General features: G+C 44.7%; 1 protein-coding gene across 1 annotated transcript in view; it reads right to left on the bottom strand.

The window, feature by feature from the left end:
- Positions 1–21,161, bottom strand: part of TRABD2B (TraB domain containing 2B) — a 295,484-nt gene that overhangs the window by 131,574 nt on the left and 142,749 nt on the right. The window contains exon 3 of the mRNA XM_037404866.1: positions 3,233–3,379. Within this exon, the coding sequence (XP_037260763.1) occupies positions 3,233–3,379 (147 nt within the window). The remainder of the gene's footprint in view (positions 1–3,232; positions 3,380–21,161) is intronic.

Below are 21,161 nucleotides of genomic sequence, written 5' to 3'. Positions count from 1 at the left end.
TCTTTCTGCACCAGGATATGTTTTGCTCTAAAGGCACCTCAGCATCTTGCAGATGGCTACTGAAGATGCTCCATCTCCCAATATTCAGACTAGATGAATTTAGGAAGTTACTGCACCTAGACAAATACCCACCACCACCGTCCCCACAGTGATGTTAAGACTTTCTCAGCTGCTTCTCAGTTCATTACAGTGACCTAAACCAATGGCTCTGAACTGAGACAACTCATGGATGGGTTCACCTTTATTCTGCAGCTCCCACTAACTTTCAAGGGAGAAGCAGGCACTAGTAACCTTATAAACACCCCAAATGAATCCTCAAAGAGTGAGTCACAGCCTTCTGCAGGTCTCCTTGGCCACATGGGATGGAGCTGAGTTCCTGGCCTCCACCATTCACATAAGCATTGAGTCTCGCAACTCCATTTCTGCTCTTCTGTTTCTTTCTATGTGATATTTCAAAGTTGTGTTAATGGTACCAGCTCCAAGGACTCACCAGACCCCTGAGGAGCTGGACCAGCAGCTGGTACCATGGAAGAATGGGCACACCTTCTAAAAACAGCAACACTTGTCTCCCAAGATTTGCATGGATGCCAGGCTAATCTAATTTGGCAACCCAATGGCAAAGACCCGCTGTGGCAGACAGAGTCTATCATCCTTACAAAAAAACACAGAATAAACTTTGGAACGACTACAACTGGCAAAAGTTGACCTGAATGGGGAGTTTATTTTAGGTTTTAATTTTCTGTTTTGTTCTGCTTGCCATTAAAAATAAATGGTATAAAGCTGGTTTAAAAAAACACTACCAAACAAAACCCTCTTTACCAAAATTAAAAACAACAAACCACAAGAGGAAAATACGATGAAAATACTCCACAACATTTAGAGTTCTGCAGGGACTAGTATACATATAGGGAATTCAATTTTCCATGGCCCATAAGTGTTATAATCTCTATCAACTGCGCACACTCTGGGACCATGACTAACACCAGCGCTTGGACTCTGATCGGTTGCGGGCTTTTTTTCTTCTTTCTTTAAGACTGTTTTTAAACTCACATTTGATCCAACAATTTGCAGGGATGAAGAAATTTTCACAGCAGTATTTTCCCCTCTAGTCTAACCCACAGGTCTGTTATAGGACATGGTGACACGAAATCACAGATGCCTGCGAGTCAATGCAAGCGATGTGAACGGCTACAGCTTGTCTCGGGGACAAAGGCTTTATCGCCAGGGAAATTACACTGACAGAGATTAAAAGATGACACAGAACGTTCAGGTGCCAGGACTGTCTTCATGGTTTTACCAACTAGTAGACCTTCCATTGCATCCATGGCAAATATACCACCACATCTTGCAAGAGTTATTTCTCCAAAACCATTATGTGTTTATCTTGTGTGCTGTGCCTCCACACTGCAAGCACAGTTACCACCACTGACTTCTCCAGGTTCCTCTAAAGTCACGAGCTCTCTACCTTTTCCAGCTCACCCCCCCCCGCCATCTTCAGAGATGTATTCCTACCCGAGTTGCTTTCTCCCTTTACTTTTCAGCATAAGGCTGACCAGAATGAACAGCTCTGGCAGCTTTGGTACTGCACAGACTCCTGACGCAGTGCTGCCATGTTAACCACCCTGTCACGGCCTGGCTTAGTCATGCTAAAAACAACGCTTTGCTTTCTAGGGCTGGATTAACTGGACAGCAAAGGGGTTTTATCCCCTTCATTACCATCCACCACTCTTACTACTATTTGGAAATGATAACCAGACAGGGGAAAAAAGAGGAGACATGACCATTTGTCCAGAATTTAAGGGGACCTCCAATTGTCCAGGCTGATGTCTTTCTGCTCCTGTCGAGGGGCAGGCTAATTCTGTGACAGGTGACACGGCAGAGCAGCTCCAGGTGCTGCCGGGTGTCTTTGGCATTTCTACCTGGAACTTCTCAGAGAGGCATACAAGACCTCTGGGAAAACACCCAGGCTGTGGAGTCTGTCTGGGAGACCCCGATACCTTACAGCCAGGTTGGGGCCCTCCTCACTTCCCCAGCTGTTCCTCTAAGAAACAAGAGGCCCACAGAGCCCTGCGCAACTCAAGATACTGATGGCGAGGTAAGATGCCTCGGAGACCTCTGCCTCAATCAACTATTGGTTGAATTTATCTCAACCTGATAAACTGAGTTTCTCTCAGCTCTCCCTTGAAGTCACATAGTTACCCTTGATTTGCATTTGCTAATGCTAAAACGCTACCATGATTAAACAGACTTTCATTGGTAAAACATATATAATACCGTGGCTGCCAAAGTTTATATAGGTCCCCTCTAAGTTAGTCACTGCACCCGAGACATGAACCTGGGAACATTTATCAAAAAAGGACAGGCAGGTGGTGACACCCAAAGACCAAGCTTCCATAGACTTAATGGGAAAGGAGAGGGGAACCTACGTATTAAATGAGAATCTCAGAGTTTACCACAAACTATCAAACTGGTCTGGGAAAGCAGATTTCTGCTCCATCAAGAGTTGTTAGTTGCATTGGATAGCTAAGATAAACAGAGACCGAAGGGCTGCCTGAGACACATGCAAAATTACGGAATTATGACATGTTTGAGAAGTTACTTACTTTATAATATTTACATAATGTTCACTTCCTCTTCATATATAAGTTCAAATATTACAAAGATGTTCCGCTCCCCCCACCCCCCTTAAGGAGGGGACTACACTTAACAGCCCTACAAACATCCATGATTAACTTTGTTTCAGGCACATTCCTAGGAAAGTTTTCCAGGCAGCCCATTCCTTGTTCCAAGTAACAAGGAATAGGACAAGAGGAAACGGCCTCAAGTTGCACCAGGGGAGGTTTACATTGGACATCAGGAAAAATGTCTTCACCAAACGGGCTGCCAAGCACTGGGACAGGCTGCCCAGTGACATGCTGGAGTCACCAGCCCTGGAGGCATTTAAAAGCCATGTAGATGTGGTGCTTAGGGACATGGTGTAGTGGTGGACTTGGCAGTGCCAGGTTAATGGTCGGAGTCTATGATCTTAAAGGTCTTTTCCAACCTCAGTGACTCCATGATTCCCCAGAGCCCACACAGTACCAAGGAAAACCCTCTCACCAGGCAACTGAGGCACACGTGGGAAGAAAACACACAGCATGAAAAGGAAAAGGGGAAAGAGGAGACAGCGTGTAAGATGATGACAGCTGATCTGTGCTCAATTAGCTGGCCCATCTGCAACAGTTTTACTTACCTGAGAAGTGTCATGGTTGAATATGACAGCGTTCAGGTCTCCACAGTTATAATGCTTGATGAGATCTTCAGTGGTATATGGAGCCTGCAAACTGCCCGCTCGGAGACTTTCATGTTGGAGCAGAGTTTGGTTTAGAGCAAACAGCACCTGTAGAAAGGCAGACAAGTAAAAAAGAGAAGTTAAAGATATTAGGAACTAAAGCAGCACAGCCTAAAAGGCCAAACTTTGAAAGCTGCTCCTGCACCAGAAGTCCATTGACCCATTCTGGCCCACAGTAACACGGGCTGGTCTTTAGGCATTGCCAGCTGGAAGGGGAGCCAGATGCAAAGTCTCCTACTAGCAGAAGACCTTATTATAACCCCCTTGGTATTCCACGTAAAGTATAACTTCACAACATACATATATCGCTCAGAGGTCACCGTCTGAGAACTTTTAGGCTGCCTGTGCTGACTACTGGGCTACATGAGACACATTGGAATGAAAAAGCCCTAAACTGGGAAACTATTGCCTCCGACTCCTGTCTGCCAGCCTAACTCCAAAGCCCAAACTCAGCTGGAAGGTTTTTGATAAAAATCAAGACCTTTGGAACTTCTGAAGTCACGGTTGTTGTACTGGGACTTTCTGCATGTTGTTAGTAGCAGAAGCTTTAGGAAATTCATTATTAGCCTCTCTCCTTCAGCCTTTCCCCCTTCACCCACCCTTCTGCAAAGTGACCAGAGTTACTGAATTGTAACGCTGCCCCAGCAGACCCGGCAAATGTCGCCGTTCCAACTTGCAAATACCAAAAAAGCAGAAGCACTCTTTTGCTATGTAAATTTAAGTAACAAAAAACCCAAAACCCCACCAACACCTCCTTAAAGATGGTATTTTTTCCTTGTATTATCAAAAAGGCTATTAAATTCCATACAAATTACCACAAATCTTTTTTTATTTGTGATAGACTGTGGGAGTAATTTATACCAGTTACTGAACCACCAAGTCTGGGATTTTCATGTTCGGCTTTCCAAGAACTCTCCAAAGAAACTTGATAAAAAGTAGATGAATAAATCAGAACAGCAGTTAAGACAGTTTGCCACAAATTACATAAATAAACAAATGCACTTTTCCTAAAATAAAGTGGTATGTAGTGACTGCAGATTTAGAACTCTTAAAAATTATTTTGATGTGTCATTTTTCATGAAAACACTCCTGCATCCCTCAGCCTCACGTTTCGTCACATTTTCAGCTTCTTTCCTTTAGAACAGCAGTGCCCTATCCATCCCAAAGAAGGACCATCACCTCAAACCCCAGGTAAAGTAATCGTGCAGAGCTCCAGCTAGGCTGCACCTGGGACACATACCCTTACTTACCTTCTTCACTTCAAGCAACCGAACCCGCTTTAAGTGGTGAACCCCAGAGGAGCTTAAAATTAACAACGTACATATGTATTTGCGGGACGGAAGTTCTTACTAGTTTAAAATTGTGACCCCCATTGAAGTTTATCCGAAGGAAAGGAAAATAAATTGGATTTACTCCTACAAAACCTCAGGTAGATAACAAATATGATCTAAGATAATAATAACAACAACAACGATGATGATGATGTCATTATAATCTCCAGTGTATCAACTGCCTCTTAATACAAAGCTGTTACATACTAACTAATATACAGAAATTAGCTGAGGAAAAGCAAATGTTATTCTTTAATTTACTTTTAAAAAATATAAAAATGGTCTTTCAACTGAACCTGTTATACCTCAATTCGGCAATCGGTTCCCCATTAAGATCCAAGCCTAAAAGATTTCCTTGCCCAGATCTAAGGGTCTCTTCAGGCTTTTCAACAAAGAGATCAATCTTTCCCAGGACAACAGCCTGAAGTTAAGCATCTTCCTAACCTAGTTTTTCTCTAATTTAAAAAATCTGTAAAAAATACAGTTTGAAAAATTTCTAACCTTTGAAAGGATCTGAGCTTTTTCTTTTTCCCCTAAGGGCTACAGTTCGAAGAGGAAATGTTTCATCCCAGGATTTCCTGGGGATTCTAAACATTTTGGCTAATAAAAATAAAAGTTCAGAAAAACGTTGACAGGAAAACTGAGAGCAAAGGTTTTCCGAAAATGCTTTTAGCAAAATCCTTCTCATCTTTGATTTTTTGAACAATGGATGTTGCTGGATTTTTATATACAAAAATTGTATACACACAGGCACACATATATACAAACCACTAACAGACCCTGAGGATAAGGCAGTGTGGTTTATGATAAATTATTGAGAAGGTGATAAACAAATTCTTACTTTACTCTCAATGCCTTTATTTTTCCTTCTTTTGTTTTTGCTTTTGGTTGTTTGTTTTTTTGTTATTCTGGCTTCCTGGGGAAACTAGCGCTGCGCATTCATGCTCTGGGTCTGTCTGCCTGTCTCCTCCTAATAAATTTGGAGCCTATTAGCTGCTTTCAGTCACCCTTGCAGAAGGATAGAGGTCTTAAAAGAAAATTGCCTGTATGTTCCTTGAGAACAAGTGCTGGCCTGCAGAAAAACCCACAGTTTGAGTTCACTTCTTGTAAGACACCAAGACTCCCCACGAGTGCAAATGAGTTATTTGGAGTTTACAGCAGTAGATGGACCCCCATGCAGTGGACCCCAGACATCAGGACATTCATGTCCCTGCTCTCTGCCCCTGAGCAGCTTTGGGACCTAGAGGTGATGCTGGCCACCAGCCAAACCCCAGCATGCTGCTACCACTGCGGGAGGGCTCCTCGCTGGGTTCAAACTGCTGCCCGAAAAGCAACTCCAGATTTTATTTTAGAAGTTAAAATTAGGAACTCAACCACTTGAATAGGCTGAAGGAAAACTGTAACCACTCAAACAGATTTCTAGAGAAGTCTTAATCAAGCCGTAACCACCACGGGTTTTGGTTGGGCAGCTCAAAACAAACTTAAAGAGAAGTGGGGTCTCATCCCAGTCACCTGTTCGTTGGCTGGATTTGTAGAGCATTTCCTTCAGAGTCACATTAAAGCCATCTTAAAACCCGAATTTATTTTTCCTTACTGGTCAGTTAAGGCCACAAAAACAATGCCGCTTCCTTCCTTTCTCTCCATCTCAGTATCAGTGACCCCATGACCTCCAGCCTAAACCTCTATCCGAGTTAAATCTCCCAGAGGTGCCCGAGATTACTGAGCAACTGGTGACTTCAAAACAAACACACTTAGAGCGACTGCCTATACACAGTCCCACCTAATAAAGAGAGCAGACAGTATTTGCTCTGGGAAGTGATGGGAAGTTATGACTGGCTCTGGGAAAGCACATTTTTATCCACGCAATTTATGGAGCTCACACTGGCGTGCTTCGAAAGCTGTTCTTGCACAGCTGCCTCTGGCCCCCATTTGTGACCCATCAACCACACACAAGACAAAGGCCTTTTCAGCCTGCCAGGAGGAAGCCTTCCTATCCAACCGGTCTCGTTCTCCTATGCAAAGCAGCAGCCCAACGCAGATTTTATCCGAGTGTTTGGAGACACCAGCTCAGCCCTCAGAGCAGACCTATGGGTCCAGTTTTACTGCCTAAGAGAATGGGTACCTCTCTTATCCTACATAGCATCAGGAGCCACTAGTCCAGACTTCTCAGGAGCTGTTTTGCACAGACCATGGCCATCTCAAGGATAAGGGGGCTGGACCAGTCACTGCTTCCATGGGAAGGTCAGAGGGGATGCGAAGGGGACAGTGAAGAGCTCTTGCATCCCTGGTGACTTCAGCTGAGGGATCCCCAGCAGGGGGGAGGTCTGTGGGAACCCCAGGTTTCATTGCTCGGTGAACAAGACTGGTCGGTTATGTTCCTGCCAGCTGTTCCCAGTGCCACCCAGCAGTACCTGTGCTGCTGCCTCGCTTCAGCCTTCGCTCTTTTGCTGCTGTGATCTCAGGCACTGCAGTCGCAACGAAATCCGCAGAGACCAGCCTTTGGCACCTACATGCAAGTTCATCACAGGCCTCCATTAGAGACCAAACGAGGCCAGTAAGACCACAGCCAACAGCTTTACTGATCACCTTGACACTCAAACACTATTCCACCCCCACGGTTACAGAGCCAGGAGTCACACATGAATAGAAAGCATGGGTTACAGAAGTCTACCTCACTTATAAATCAGCTTGAATGTTTAAGGTGTTTAACTTTCAACTTCAAAAAGATGAAACATTAGAAAACCTCCAAATCCCACATATAAATCAAGCAGACACGACTGCATTAGGTCTCGAGGCTGGCATTGCATGAAAGTGTTGCTATCAGCCATGGTGCAAGTTGCCTTGGGACAGTCTGAGCTTCATTTTGCAAGCCTGTGGGAGAGGCTCGAGTTTTGGTTTTATGTGATTTTAATGAGATTTGGCTTCTAAGCAAGTAAACCCAATCTGCAGAAACAGATCTAAAAAAACATTGCGGCCTTTTCAAACTGGGAGAGGAAGTGAACAGATGCATACCTGGACCGGGCCTAGGAACACTGGAGCCTTTCCACCAGAAATCATGTTCTTCGTTGTACTTGGTTTCAGGTGGGTTTCAAGGTACTCTCACAAACATTAACATGTGTTTCATTGCGACATGAGTCTGCAGCTTCAGACAGGACAACTGAAGGCTCCTGAAGGCCAGCAACATGTTCACGCTATGTGACAGCTGGAGGAGGGGAAATCATGGCCTTTGTACAGGAAAGATTTCTCCTTATCCATTTTATGTGCATTTGTCCCTCGCTGAAGAGAATAAAAAAAGCCCAGAAAATAAAAAAAAAAAACAAATTAGCCCTCATTAAATATGGCATCATGCCTGGTTTATGTCAGCTGCCTTGAGGTCTTTTGGTCATAAGGTCCTGAATGGAATGAAAGAAGAAAGAAGATGCTTCATTTGCTAAAAGATGCTATTTGGTACCCGGACTCTTTGCCATGGCCATCACCAAACAACAGCTCAAGGATGCAGAGTTAGCTATCTTATTTCAGCTCTACATTTTTAATACATTTGCATAGGTGAGTTGACTTTGGTTGATTATCCTGAATGCTCACATGCTTTGTCAGAAATCAATTTCTGACAAACTCTGATGGCAGCTTGACTCCGTGCCTGTCACCTTGTCTAGGAGGCAATGCTAGGGATTTCTAACCAAGTGGAAAGGTTGCCAGGTCCACCTCTTCAGTTTGTCTGACTGAGGTCCCAGATAGTGCCACAATGGAAGAACAGCTTCATGGGGGCATCTGAGATGCCATCGTAAAGTAAGACAAGGAAATCTCGTTACCAGGTAAGATACCCGAGCGGTCCCAAACCTTCTTATGAAATACATTGCTAATAAGATACATAACACATTCAGGAATCACAATAGAAGCAACAAATCTTGTGCTAGGCTGAAGACAAATGGACCTGTGTTCTGCTGTGTTGCTATACAGGAGACCTGAAAATGAAAGGCAACCCTGAGAACGCTCTCAGGTCAAACTCTGGCTCTCAGACAAATTTCACTCTCACGCGATGCGGGAGAAATTACTTTCCAGTCCTAAACTTACCAAGGCTGAACGGCAAACATTGCATTCACAGGACTCCAGTAGCTGGAGTTACAGGATGACCCCTGCACAGAACCATGATTAATAACAATACCACAAAAACAAGCTTAAATTTCATACTATGATGTCAGCTCTTGAGCAGGCAACTATTGTTTTCCTTTACTTTCTCTTTTGGACACGTGCCACCACAATGCAAATACTAAATAAGCATTACTGGAAGCCTTTGAGTGACTATATTGTGTCGGTGCTCAAACTGCAATTTCAGAAAAGAAATACCCACTCTCCTGCTTGGTTTAAAACAAACTGCAACATAAATATCAAGGTATACAGTTTTTCAGGGGTTCTTCTTTTGTTGTTATCCTTATATGCAGTCAAATTGAAAATCAAATATACAATATCAGGTCAAAATAGTGACTTGGGGGGGGGGGTGTCAGAAAAAAAAGAAAAAAAGAATAACCCAAGTCCCTGATTTTCCAGATTAATGAAAAGTAATAAAAGCGTTTGCCCAAATCTGTTCAGTTCCATTGCTTTCCAGAAGACGGGTTTCCCCTTTCTTCGAATCTCTTGCGCTGTTGCTAGGAATTAGTGAGCTGTGAAACTCACCTAATGAGGTCAGCATCAGGAAATAGCTCTGAAAAAACAGGTCCCGGGGGGTCTACTAAAGGACTCCCCCAGTGTCCAAACGAAATCCTGGATGCATCGGCACATTGTACAGCTGGGGCTGTGGGAAGAACGTGCACAACTTTGTTGTTGTTGTTCCTATAAAGGGACAGCTAAGGAAAGTGAAACTATTAACTCATCCACTGGAATTTCTGCTCACAAACCGTGCCCCCTGTTAAAGCTCCTCATAAAAGCCTTTCGGCTAGTTGGTTCCATATGTTCCCCAAACCCGCAGTTATTGCTTCTGAAAGGCAGGAGTAGTTAACAGTCTGCGGCTTGGCACTGACCACGGAGACCTAAGGACCTTGCTTTTCCCCCCCTCCCTTTCAAACGGCCAATTAACCAGTTTAATAAAACAGTCTGAATCTGACCAAGGTGCTTGGAGAAACCCCTAACCACCACCTATCCTACCGGCTGAGCCACGACGGTGACACGTGGGCATGGCCTGGTGCAGAGCGGTCACGCTGCTGCTGTTGCAGCCCCAGGACTAAGGCTGCTTCTCATGGTGCTGAGCAAAGCTGCAGGGAGACCGGGGCTCCAGCCTTCAGCGCCACACACCCAAAGCTCCTGCTGAAGTTGACTTCCAACAGCTTGACCTCAGGCCCCTGATGTTTTCCTCTTTATGGAAAGCTACTGTGATGAACTTGCACGTGCGAAAGTAAATAATTATTTTATTTTCAAAAAAAAATTCTGTGCTTTGATTGAATCAAGGCATTCAAAACCAACAGAAACAACTTATAGACAGAAAACACTGCAACGTGCACAAGACCTCCACTCCCTCAGCCCCAAGACCTCCAAGCCAGCGAAGGGCTCTCCCGGTTGACAGCAGCTCTCAGGCGTTCCCTGTGCTGACCCTACTACACTACTGCTTCTGCACCGAATTCCTGGCTTTGGCAGGGCTGGGGCAGGCACAGCGTTAACTCAGCGCCTGGAGAGCAGCTGTTTGGGGTTTTGGTGGCTTACCTGGTAGAATCGCTGAGCTACCTGTAGTTTGTGCTCTTGGATACAAGTCTTCCCCCACACAAGGTCATTAAGAAAACAAAGACCATGGAGTTAATTTCTGCCTTGACAGCACTGTAGAAACAGTATCGTTCCCAATATATATGCTATAAATACTGCACCCACCTTAAATAGGTCAAAACACCCCGAAACAAGGTTTTAAATATGTAAACTGAAGTCAGCAGCAGCTGTACCACAGGCACTGCTGGAAGAAGGGTAAGATCTGGAACCTTTTCTTCTAAATTTGTAAAGGTACTTAGAGTCCTGATTAAGTTAGAAGAAAGGAAGGGGGGGGGGGGGGGGAAGGAACTTCGATAGGGAATTTCCGTGCTTTTCCCTTTCCCCCCTTCCGTCCCCACACCACAGTGGAAGGATGTTTTAGTGTCAGTGCCCTCACCACTACATTGGTACAGTCTCTCTTGCCAATAACAGCTTGATGTCTGACCAGTAATGGTGTAACAGAGCAGTAACTCTGTAGGATAACACTCTGCTTTGGTCAATGCTCAACTTCAAGCTTAGGCAAACAAATTAAGAAATAATGGGAAGAAAGATTTGCAAATCAAAACTGAAACACTGGAAGGGCTAGAATTAACTCTTAAATTTGCAGCCTAAACGTATGGCTTTTGTGGATTCTGTATGCGGGATTTACTCACATCCAGTATTTATGCATAGGTCTAGTTTCTCTGTTGTCCTGAATTCAGTACGTCAACTTTCATGACTAAACCTACCTAAAAAGATAAATATTTGCACCAAGAGAGTTACACTCAGAGCAGTCTGATCCTGAAAGTGTTTTTCAGGTTGAAGTGCAACATGTTCCAGTCACCGACACCTTGCCCAGCAGTGATGGCTTGCAGGTCCAGGTGCCACCAGTTAGACTTCTGGAATGCATGCTTGGATCTTGCCAACAAAAGGGTGAACAGACAGTAAAATTAACTCATACTCTTGAGGGGAGAATTTTTTTTTTCCCCCTTGTTTATAGCTGAAGCAAAAGTGGTTCTGAAGAAAATGCCTTCTCCCTGCAACTCACCCGAGCAAGCTTGGCTATTCCTGTCCTGTGGGTATCTCACCACTTACTAGTCAACAGCAAACCCCTGTATTCAGAACCCCAAATGCTGCCTCAGAGTCAGGGACATCCCCCCCCACCCATGTAACATAAGAGTTTTGTGGGGAATAGAAGTTCATAAGAAGGTTTGCGGAGCAGAGCAGCGCTCCAGGAGAGGTGCCGCAGAGGCTCCAAAGGCGTCACTGAAACAAGAGCAGTCATCCCAGATAAGTCCAACACCCCCAAAAGTGTCTGGTAACAGATACTTCGGGAAAGAATGTAAGAAGTGAGGTGAGCAGAGGGTGAGCTTTTCTCAGACGACACTTCCCATCTTTTGGAAATCTGCCAGTTGGGGAGCTTGTGGTTGAAAATACCTCTTCTCCTGTCGCTCCTTCCCAACAACCTCCCTTCTGCCCAGGCCTTCACCTCAAACTGATCCCGTGCTTGGCTGCACCACTCTATTCAAGAGTAGCCAGCCGCCCGACCCATGCACAGAGAGGGTCACCGCCTGCTCCTTAGCTCAGCAATCACATTCCCCAGACCGATGCCTGGCAGGATGCCCGACGGGCAGTGCCCACGATCACTTTCCTCCACCTTAAATGGGCACATTGTCCCCACTTTCAAGATCATCACCTTTAAAGGGGGCATGTGAAATCCTTCCCAAGAACCTGAAACCACATTTGCGCTCTTGACTCACAGGTAAAATTGTTACCGGGCCCATCTGGGGTTTCAATATTACTTTTTTTGTCTCCACTGTAACAAGAGGAATGTGGGAACATGCCCCGAGCGGAGCATACCAGTTGGCCCCAGTGACAAGCGAGCTGCAATGAAAGGGGGACCCTCGCAGAAAAAAAACCAAAGCTCTGAAGGGGTTTGGGGAACTCCCAGTTTTAGGCAGCCAGCCGGAGATATTTTTTTTTTAAAAAAAGCCTGGCTTCATGATATGCTAAGCATCCACCCATTGAAAAATGCAACCTGTCCTGGGTGTATTTAATTTGGGGTTTTATTCATATTACTGCTTAATTTTGAACTGTTTCTTTTTAATTACCAGCTGAAGCTACACAGTAAAATGGACTAGCCCCACAGGCATGTTTTTCTTTCTATTATATTACAGTGAGGTAGCAGATTAACTCCTTCAGCCATCCCAGCTTAACACCTCACGATGCCAGCACAGCCCCTTTCCAGACTCCTGCTCCTGCAGCAAGACCGGCTGAAGGGGACAAAGATATACATCCTGAATTTCCAACTCCCAGCCTGGGGTATCAGCACAAACAGGTGCCAATTTCAACATACGTCAGCATGCTGGAGCTTAAATTGCAGCCCATTGGGAAGGCGAGCACTTTCCAGCAAGCCAGATGGAGCTACAACCTCTGGCCAAGGACAAACACTTCAGGGCAGCAACTGTCTCAGCTTTCTGGTCTCCAGAATGAGTGACCGAGGTGGCAGCTGTAGGAAAGAGAACGTTTCCTAAGCCTGGAGGTGACTATGTCCTCATGAGGTCAGCAGGGAAAGAAAAAAAAAAAAAAAAGTCAAAGATTGGAACAGCATGAGAAAAGGAAACCTTTGAGAGGAAGCAAGGTGCTGAACCCATCAGGGATAAGAGCTTGTTTGGAGGTTTTTTGGTTTGGTTTGGTGGTGGTTTTTTTTAGCTTAGCATTATCTCAAGTTTGAATGAATTTTGTTATGCAAAATACTCTTGCCATTGGGGGAAACTGTGAACAAGCATGGGGTACCCCACGTCCGTTAATAAACACAGGGCTTGATCTTGCAGCCCGCTCACTTCAGGTCTTCCCCACCTAGGCAAAACCCCACGTCATTAATCAGGACGCCTGATGGGATCCCACCTGTTATGGGGTACAGCGGCCCCCGGGTGGCCTCACCAGGGCAACACCTCTTTCCTTCTAGAAATTCATAGTTATGTCCTCAGGACCAGCTTCAGGGCTGTAACGCAGACCTTGTAAAACACACAACCTGGGGGGCACTGGCAGCAGCCCCAGCCCGCCGCGTTTTGGTGTAGCGGCTCTGGGAGAGAGCCTGCACACGGGCACGTAGTGCGCTGCCCATCACACTGCAGCATGAGCAAAAGGCTCGTTTCTTAAAAGTATCAGAGGAAAGAGCCCAGCACAAACAGCATGATTTTTGTGACCAAAGATGCTGCATTGGCCCAAGCATCCCTGGGCCCAAAAGGATGGGCTCACCATGATCCTCCCGCTGGCAGTGAGAGGGGGTTTGGGTGCAGAAGCAGCACGCGAGCGAAAAGCGTGTGCCCTGGGCCACCTCCTCCTCCAGCAAAAAGCCATCACAACTAGGCAGTGAGATTATAGCCCAGGGTAACAGCAGACAGCCACAAAAATCCTACAGACAACTGCTCGGGGGGATATTTTATCAAAGCCTGGGAAAGGGCACCAAAGGTGGTCAATCATAATGCAGCAAGACGACAAGCTGGCGCTTTGCAGGGGCTGAGGCTGGAGCTGCATGGCCACGCCGCTCAGAGGCAGCCTGCTGGGGTCCCTCCACATGTTGGACGTGACCCTTGAAAAAGCTCTCAGCGATCATCTGTGCCGATACACAGCGGTGTTCACGGGGAGCTGCAACCCTCTCTGCAAGCCCTGCAGCCAGCCTGCACTGCGCCGGGGGAGCGGCGGCCACCGGCCCCATCCGCGGGGCCTGGGTCGAAGGGGACAGATCGGAAAAGCTACAGATGCAGCCAGGGGTTTAACAAGGAAGAAATGCAGCAAACTCCTGCTCCAGCTGCCTTTCTGAGGGAGACACAGCAAAGGGAAAATGTCGAGGCAGAGATGGAAAAAAAAAAAAAAAAAAAAAAAAGTAAAATATAAAATTGTCACTCTGTTGCTCAGGTCATGTGGGCAAGAGGAGGAGGCATCAGATCCCCACGGTGCTGCCCTCGTGGCCTGGGGAACGCTGTCTGCTCCCTGTGCTGTGTTACAGCCCTGCTGCACTCTACAGGGGTTTTGCCCAGGAGGAGTAAGTTAATAGAAATTATTCCAAATTGAGTTAGCCAGAGAAAGCAAGTGACCTACCCATCAAATCACAGCAGCTCAAATTTCTAATATCATCGACTTGTACCCGAGCATTTGCCTCCAAACTAAGCAAAGGCCAAGAATAGTTACTTACTATTCAAAGTTATTTACATCAATTATTCAGCAAACAAATAGCTTCAAGGAAACGGCAATCTATTCACAGTCAAGTTGCCAAGATAAGAAGAAATTAATAAATCCATTATTTGTAACAAACTATCCGCTTTTGAGGTCAGAATGATGAATTCAGACACTTCCTACTAAATATTACCCTCCTTCAATGCAATTCTGTTGTTTATGAATTATGGGAGGTTATCTTTCAAGAGACGGCTACAACTACTATATTTTCATTATCATTGGCACCAGAAGATCATATTGCTTGAGGCTTTTTTAAGCCTAGGCTAAACAGTCTCCACTTCAGTCAGAGAATGCCTGTGAAAAGCTGCTGGAGGGGATATGCTGCTATGGAATCGGGAAGAGCATTCACAGATTTTTGCTCTCCTGGCTAGAGTCAAGAATCAGACATTACTATAAGACATTTACATAAATTGGCAAGTTCTGAAGAAATCACTTCATTCAAGTAACATTTTGGTTTTCTTTTTTCTTCTAACTAGAAAGAAAGGATCTAGATGAATATTCTTTGCACAGCTTCAAATATTCCTGAAGGTAGGATATTTCCCCACATAAATAAATAGTAATTAATTTTCAGGCACCATTCTCGTCCACACATACCAACAGCATAGAAAATACCTGAAAAGGAGATAAGCCTCAGGTTCACTTTCTGCCCCTTCAGCTGCACCTCCCCACTCCTCAGATGCACTCCCAGAAGTAAGCCCCAAAAAATCCTTTCCCCCTTCCTCTCTTTTTCCTTGCCTGTTTGATACTGATGCTCTGTAAATACACTCACATGCAAGCAAGCACACGCTGCCACCCCCTGAAACACTCCATAAATCTTCAGCAGGTTGTTCCCACTACAGCTGTGCTTCACCAGGAAGATTCTCAGAAATCCTATGGCCATCGAAGACATCGCACATGGGGTCACCGCTCAGACATGTCCTAGAGACCCCAAGGTGAAAAGCAGCAACTCCCCCAAGCAAATCTGTCTGCTGTTGCCCTGGGATAATACAGATGAGTAACAGCCTTTGCACAACCATGACTGCGGGGCTGGAGCTCAGAGGCTTCAGCCCACTCTCCTACCTCAGGACAGCAGGGAAAGCATCCAGTGAGGAATCCCAGAGCAGCGGCGTGGGTACTAACAGAGCACAGAGAATCACTTCCAGCTTTGACTTAACCTCTTAAGCCTAACTCCTAGGAGTACAAGGAATTTTAGAGCCAGTCTCAGCTGGTGTAATTTAGCATCATTCTGATGATTGACACCTGCTGAAAACCTGCATGCACACCCTGGAGGAGGAGAAGGGGATGATGCAGGGGGTAGGAAATGACATCCTCCACAAACCTGTGGGGGATCAGCTCATTTTGAAGATAACATCTGTTCTGCATTTCTTCCCTGGTCTGATCTTTTTACTTCCCTAAAGTAGCTGAGATGGGGAGCAGGTTCAGGTGGTTTTATAGACCAAGTTCTCTGCAGATGGAAGTTGGTCAGCTTAGTTTGCCCCAACCGTGCTTTGCTAATTCACTTGACAGGAAATCTTGCCCCATGCTTATATTTTGTACAAGGCCAGTTATGTTTGCCATTAAATTGTTCTCAAGATTTGAGAATTTTGAGATCTAATTATCAAATTCTAAGAAAATTAATTGGATTTTAAATAACAAATGCTCAGGACTACTTAGAAACTAGCTGCAGATCTGGAGTTAGTCAGTAAAGACTCCAAACCATGAATACATCTGAGAAACATGTCAGACAGTTAATACAAAGAGGCAAAATTGAATGGATTGCAAAAGAAACTACCCAGGGAACGTTCTTCACTGAACTCTGCTAACTAGAAGATACTAGATTCAAAGCATTAGGATACAAACATTACTAAGACAAAGACTTCATGGAGTCTCGGTTAAACTGCAAATTCTGACTCTTTTTTTTTTTTTTTTTTTTTTTTTCTTTTCCTTTTTTTCCCCCTTTCCTACTGGGGTGACCTCTCCTCTTTGCTTTTAGGAAGCTAAATTACTACATTTTAGTTTGCCTGTTTTCATCACACTTTGCTTTGGGCACAAATGACTGAAAGAAAGAGCTCTGCTCTTTCTATGCTGATAGAAATTGAAAAGGGATTAACCAAAAAGCAATAAACTATTCCTTCTGAATTGCTAGCCCTAAATTTTCTTATTAGTGTCTACCCACACTAATTTGAAACTTAGCAATGCTGGTTTTCTCCAAAGCTGTCAGCTAAAATAAGGTAGTTCTATTCCTTCCAGGCTGCATTTGCCAAAGACCTTTCTGCTTTCGAAACATGCCCCCTCCACCAAATATATCAAGATTGTTGCCCTTTTCAGAATTTTCCCTAGGTACATGGCAACGTTAAAGAGGGAGTAAAACTAGCATGGTATTTTTCAAGTTACTATCATGGGGATGCTTTGTACACAAGAAAGTCAAAGCAAAGTCAAGCCCCGTGCACAGCTCTGAAGGTAGATGGATGAGTGCACGAGTCAGTTACTTGCAAAGACTGCAGACCTGAGCTATTAAAGAGAGTCTTGAGAGGAAGGGAAGGCCTGCTGATACAAGAAGATAGTAGTTCTGTGAAAGATCCACAAAATCTTTTGCAATTACAATGGGATTTGCTCAGGAAAAGCAATCCACATTGTCTTCTCTTTGGACCTGTCATAAGGGCATTGGGAATGGCAGAGCAGAAGCCCCTGTAGCATTGCATGAAGTCTCCAGTCCATCCCCAGCCATCTTAAGGCACTTTTGCCAGTCTCGTCTCTAATAAATTCAGAAGCTCTGGCACCTGAAAAGTTTCCAGATGGTATTGCAAGCCACCTATTCAGGACTAACCGGAGTCCCCTTGCCTCAGTTGTACTGCACAACCGAGAAACCAATTTCCAGCTGGCACTGGCATTTCTCAGAACTGGTCCTGCTGCCTACCGTGCAGTCTTGGGCACAGTTCGACCCTTTGTATTCACAACTAAATGCTACCAGATGGACACATCAGTTCAAAGGCTGGTGGAAACAATTAAGTTTACAGGAAGCCACGTTTATCCTTCCACCTATAGCACTGAATTAATCATGCCTGATAGGGATCTAAACAGAGCAACAAGGTCTTGCCTTTGTGTCCCACTCAAGCCCCTGATTTATATCACTACCTGTCAAGAGATGGCAGAATATTGCCCAGTAGCTGCCGAATGCTTCTCTCCCACCCTCTCTCTCTCCTGGGGAGACAAATGTCAGCCAGGACATTCCTGCCCTGCTCAGGATGCCATGAAACCTAACCTTCTGTTGACACAAGCATTAAGGCCCCAGGACTGTATAACAGGTCACTGACAGAAAGATAGAAGATAGAGCTTCCAAATTTGGCTGGCCACACACAGACAGGCACCGGAGTACGAGCACTGGTGGCTCCCCCAGCGTGCACACCTCTGAAGGAGACTCGGTAGCTAATGGACACCCATGGGCACAGCACTCCTCAACCCATTTTTCAGTTATGTCTTCTGGTAGGTTCAGTGGCTGATGCTGCTTGAGATTTTTATGGGGTTTATGTCACAGGTATTTCCTTACTAGGCTTCAAAGGTTGGATTTTGTTCTAAGGATAAGAAAAATCCAGGGACTGCTGGACAGCTGTATCCCTAGCATTGCTACTCAAAGCACCATAAAGGAGGGAGTGCCAGAACCCGTCTGTACTGGATGGGACGGGCAGTTTGAATGCCCACATGTGAACCGGAATATTTGTGCTCAGATAATTCAAACCTTCAGTGCTCATCTGCCTATCGGAAGTCCTAAACGAAGGGCACAAAGGGAAGCCTCAGTGACTGTGAGCTCAGTGCTTTCTTTGGAAGCAGATCTCCTGCCGTCTGGTTCCTCCCTCTCCCAGCAACACACTGATGCCCCCATTTCATGTCAACCGTGGGGTGGGAATGGATCTGTCACCATATGCTAAGCCTTTCTCCATCCATGGGAGGCAAAGCAAAGACAAACAAGGAGGCTTGAGTCAACACAAGGGTTAAATTAAGAATTGAGCTTGCTTAAAATAAAAGTTGTCACCAACCAAAAAGAACAAGTAGCCATTGAAGGGAAAACTGTTGAGATTTATGGGCCCCATTCTAGAGACATAAAAGGGGAGTCAATCATCATTTGAAGTTTATTTTTTTAATAAGAGCTCCTCAAACATTCCCTCCACTTTTCATTGCCAGAAACGTAAGCTTGTGGCTGTTAAAAAGTTAAAAATTAGGGGTTTCCTAAGTGGGAGCAGAATGCATGGTTGCTCTGTATGACCCCGGCTACTCTAACAGCTACTGCTAATTCCCAGTGGAAGCATCAATGGCTTGTGAAATAGACTCCTTTCTTTTCTTGTACAAATTATTCCTTTATATTTTTGAACTTCTGAACCTCTGGGCTTAATAACAACTCCACAAGAAAGAAGGAAAATGATTGAGTGTTTATAACAACACGCATCTTTTTTGATTATCATTCCAGGCTGTGGCACTTTCAGTTTAGTGAAGCCTTGGTCACAGACGCTCTGCAGAACCATTCAGAAATGGGAGAAGGAGAGGGATGGGAAGGACATCCCCTCCTACATACGAACTGTGGTCATTGCACATTTTAAAAAAATTCCCAAACATTTAGTTTTACTGCCTTCCTCCCACTCCCTAAACTATAACCTACCCACTCACTACCTGTTTGAGTTACAAGCAGAAGCTAAATGCCGCCCACCCTTGAGTGCTCCAGCCCCACAGCCGGCAAATGAGCTGCAGCACATCAGAATGTGGACCATAATAAAATTGCAAAACAAAGCAAGACAAAAACTTTAACAACCCACCCACAGAGGCAAGCAAAGAAACAAACAAATCAAGGGAAAATAATAGGAATAAACAGTCTTTAGCCTCTTTTTTTTTTTTTAGTTGTAAATGGAAACCAATGTGACAGTGCTACACAGATGACAGTGTCTATTTTCTCTAAAAGATCTACAGCTGTTGGATTCCCCACTGCCTCCAAAAAGACTTATATGGCTTTCAATTAAAAAAGGCTTAACACTAGAAAAAGTGTTTCACTCAACTGAAAACGGCAGAACCAGGCCCAGGAAGCACTCCTCTTCCTCCAGCAGTTGATTTACCAAGCATTGTATCACTGATTATTGCATTCCAGATCCTTTGCTTCCCAGTACCATAATTTTGTTGATTAATATCATGCTTACTCATAATAGTGATAGGTTCCCAATAGCAAGCTTGGCAATTTATACTCTGAACTAGATCCTCAGCCAGGGCACCATCCTGTACTCTCTCAGGTCAGTGGTGCTGCACAACCCAACCCTTTCAAAGGAAGATTATGAGGAACCTTAAAATCAGAAAAGCTGTGGAAGCCCCTGGTTCATATAACCCACCAGCACTCAGCGGTTCCTTCAAGAGGCTCAAGTAAGAAATGGCACCACTTACACTTCAGCAGAGCCTACCGCTCAGAGACCTGTCTTGGCTTGACTGTCCCAAGGAGAAACAAAGCCTGATTCACTGGAGCAGCTTCATGTCAATAAAACTCATCTCAGACCAGTACTGGGTTGGCTGGAAGTGAGCTGTGTTACACCAGAACTCATCGTCTTTGAGGTTTTCAAAAATTTGATTGTACATCAGATATTTACAGGAGATATTTTTTTCAGGTTCTCACCAGTATAATCTAGCCGTAATTCTATCAAGCTGATGGATCTGCCCCAAGCTACACCACTCCATCGATCACACTGTGAAAATGAAGGACTCTACCTTCTTTGCCTATACATGACAAAAACTGACTGAAGGGATAAATTGAGAAGGACCAGTTTTAACAGTTTCTTATAGATGATGGAGATATTTCCTTTAGAAAGTCACGTTTACTTAGACATCTTTCCTTTCTCCTTAGCGGGGGTCCTTAAATGCAGCTTCAGTAATTCCAGAGGCCAGGCTAAACCCCTGCTATATTTGCTTCATTAAATGAGGTCTGCTGTGGACGGAACTTGTAGATGCTGTAGGATTTGAGCGACAGCCTCTGCCAGCCGCTATCCCAACCACTGGCATTTAAATTGAAGCCCATTCATCACATGCCTATGGTCAGATCTAACCCTAAATGAGCTGCTCCAACTTTGTTCTAAAATATTTATTACTTCTGAGTTAGGACTTTAAGATGGAAAATAAGAAACCAAACCCTAAACCCAAAACAAAACCCACAGCATCTGCATCCCCGCAAAAGGCTGAGCAGGAGGGTCCTGGGCTACTGTTCACATATGTACAGGATACTAAAGGGTCCCTCTCATTTCCATCCACGGACGTTTATCCTGCAGGCTGCACGAAGTTATCAGTACATGTTTTCAAAACAACTACAACCTTCATTAACTAAATGAGGTTAAGAGAAAAAGAGTAAAAAAAAAAAAAAAAAAAAAAAAAAAGAATAAGATTAAACATTCCTGAGTTTATTTTGATTTTTGTATTTGCTGAAATAAGTGGATGATTTCCATCATCTTTCCTCACCCTTGGAAATAAAGTGTATAAGGCTCTGGAAGCCTGAAAGGATGAGAACGCATTTGCCCCTGTGTCAGTTTTGCAGCCTTCTTGTTCAAAGCTGCTGA

Source organism: Falco rusticolus, chromosome 11 (genome assembly GCF_015220075.1).
Source record: "Falco rusticolus isolate bFalRus1 chromosome 11, bFalRus1.pri, whole genome shotgun sequence".
Taxonomy (NCBI): domain Eukaryota; kingdom Metazoa; phylum Chordata; class Aves; order Falconiformes; family Falconidae; genus Falco; species Falco rusticolus.
The sequence above is the reverse complement of the archived record's forward strand: the minus strand, read 5'-3'. Positions and strand labels throughout refer to the sequence as shown.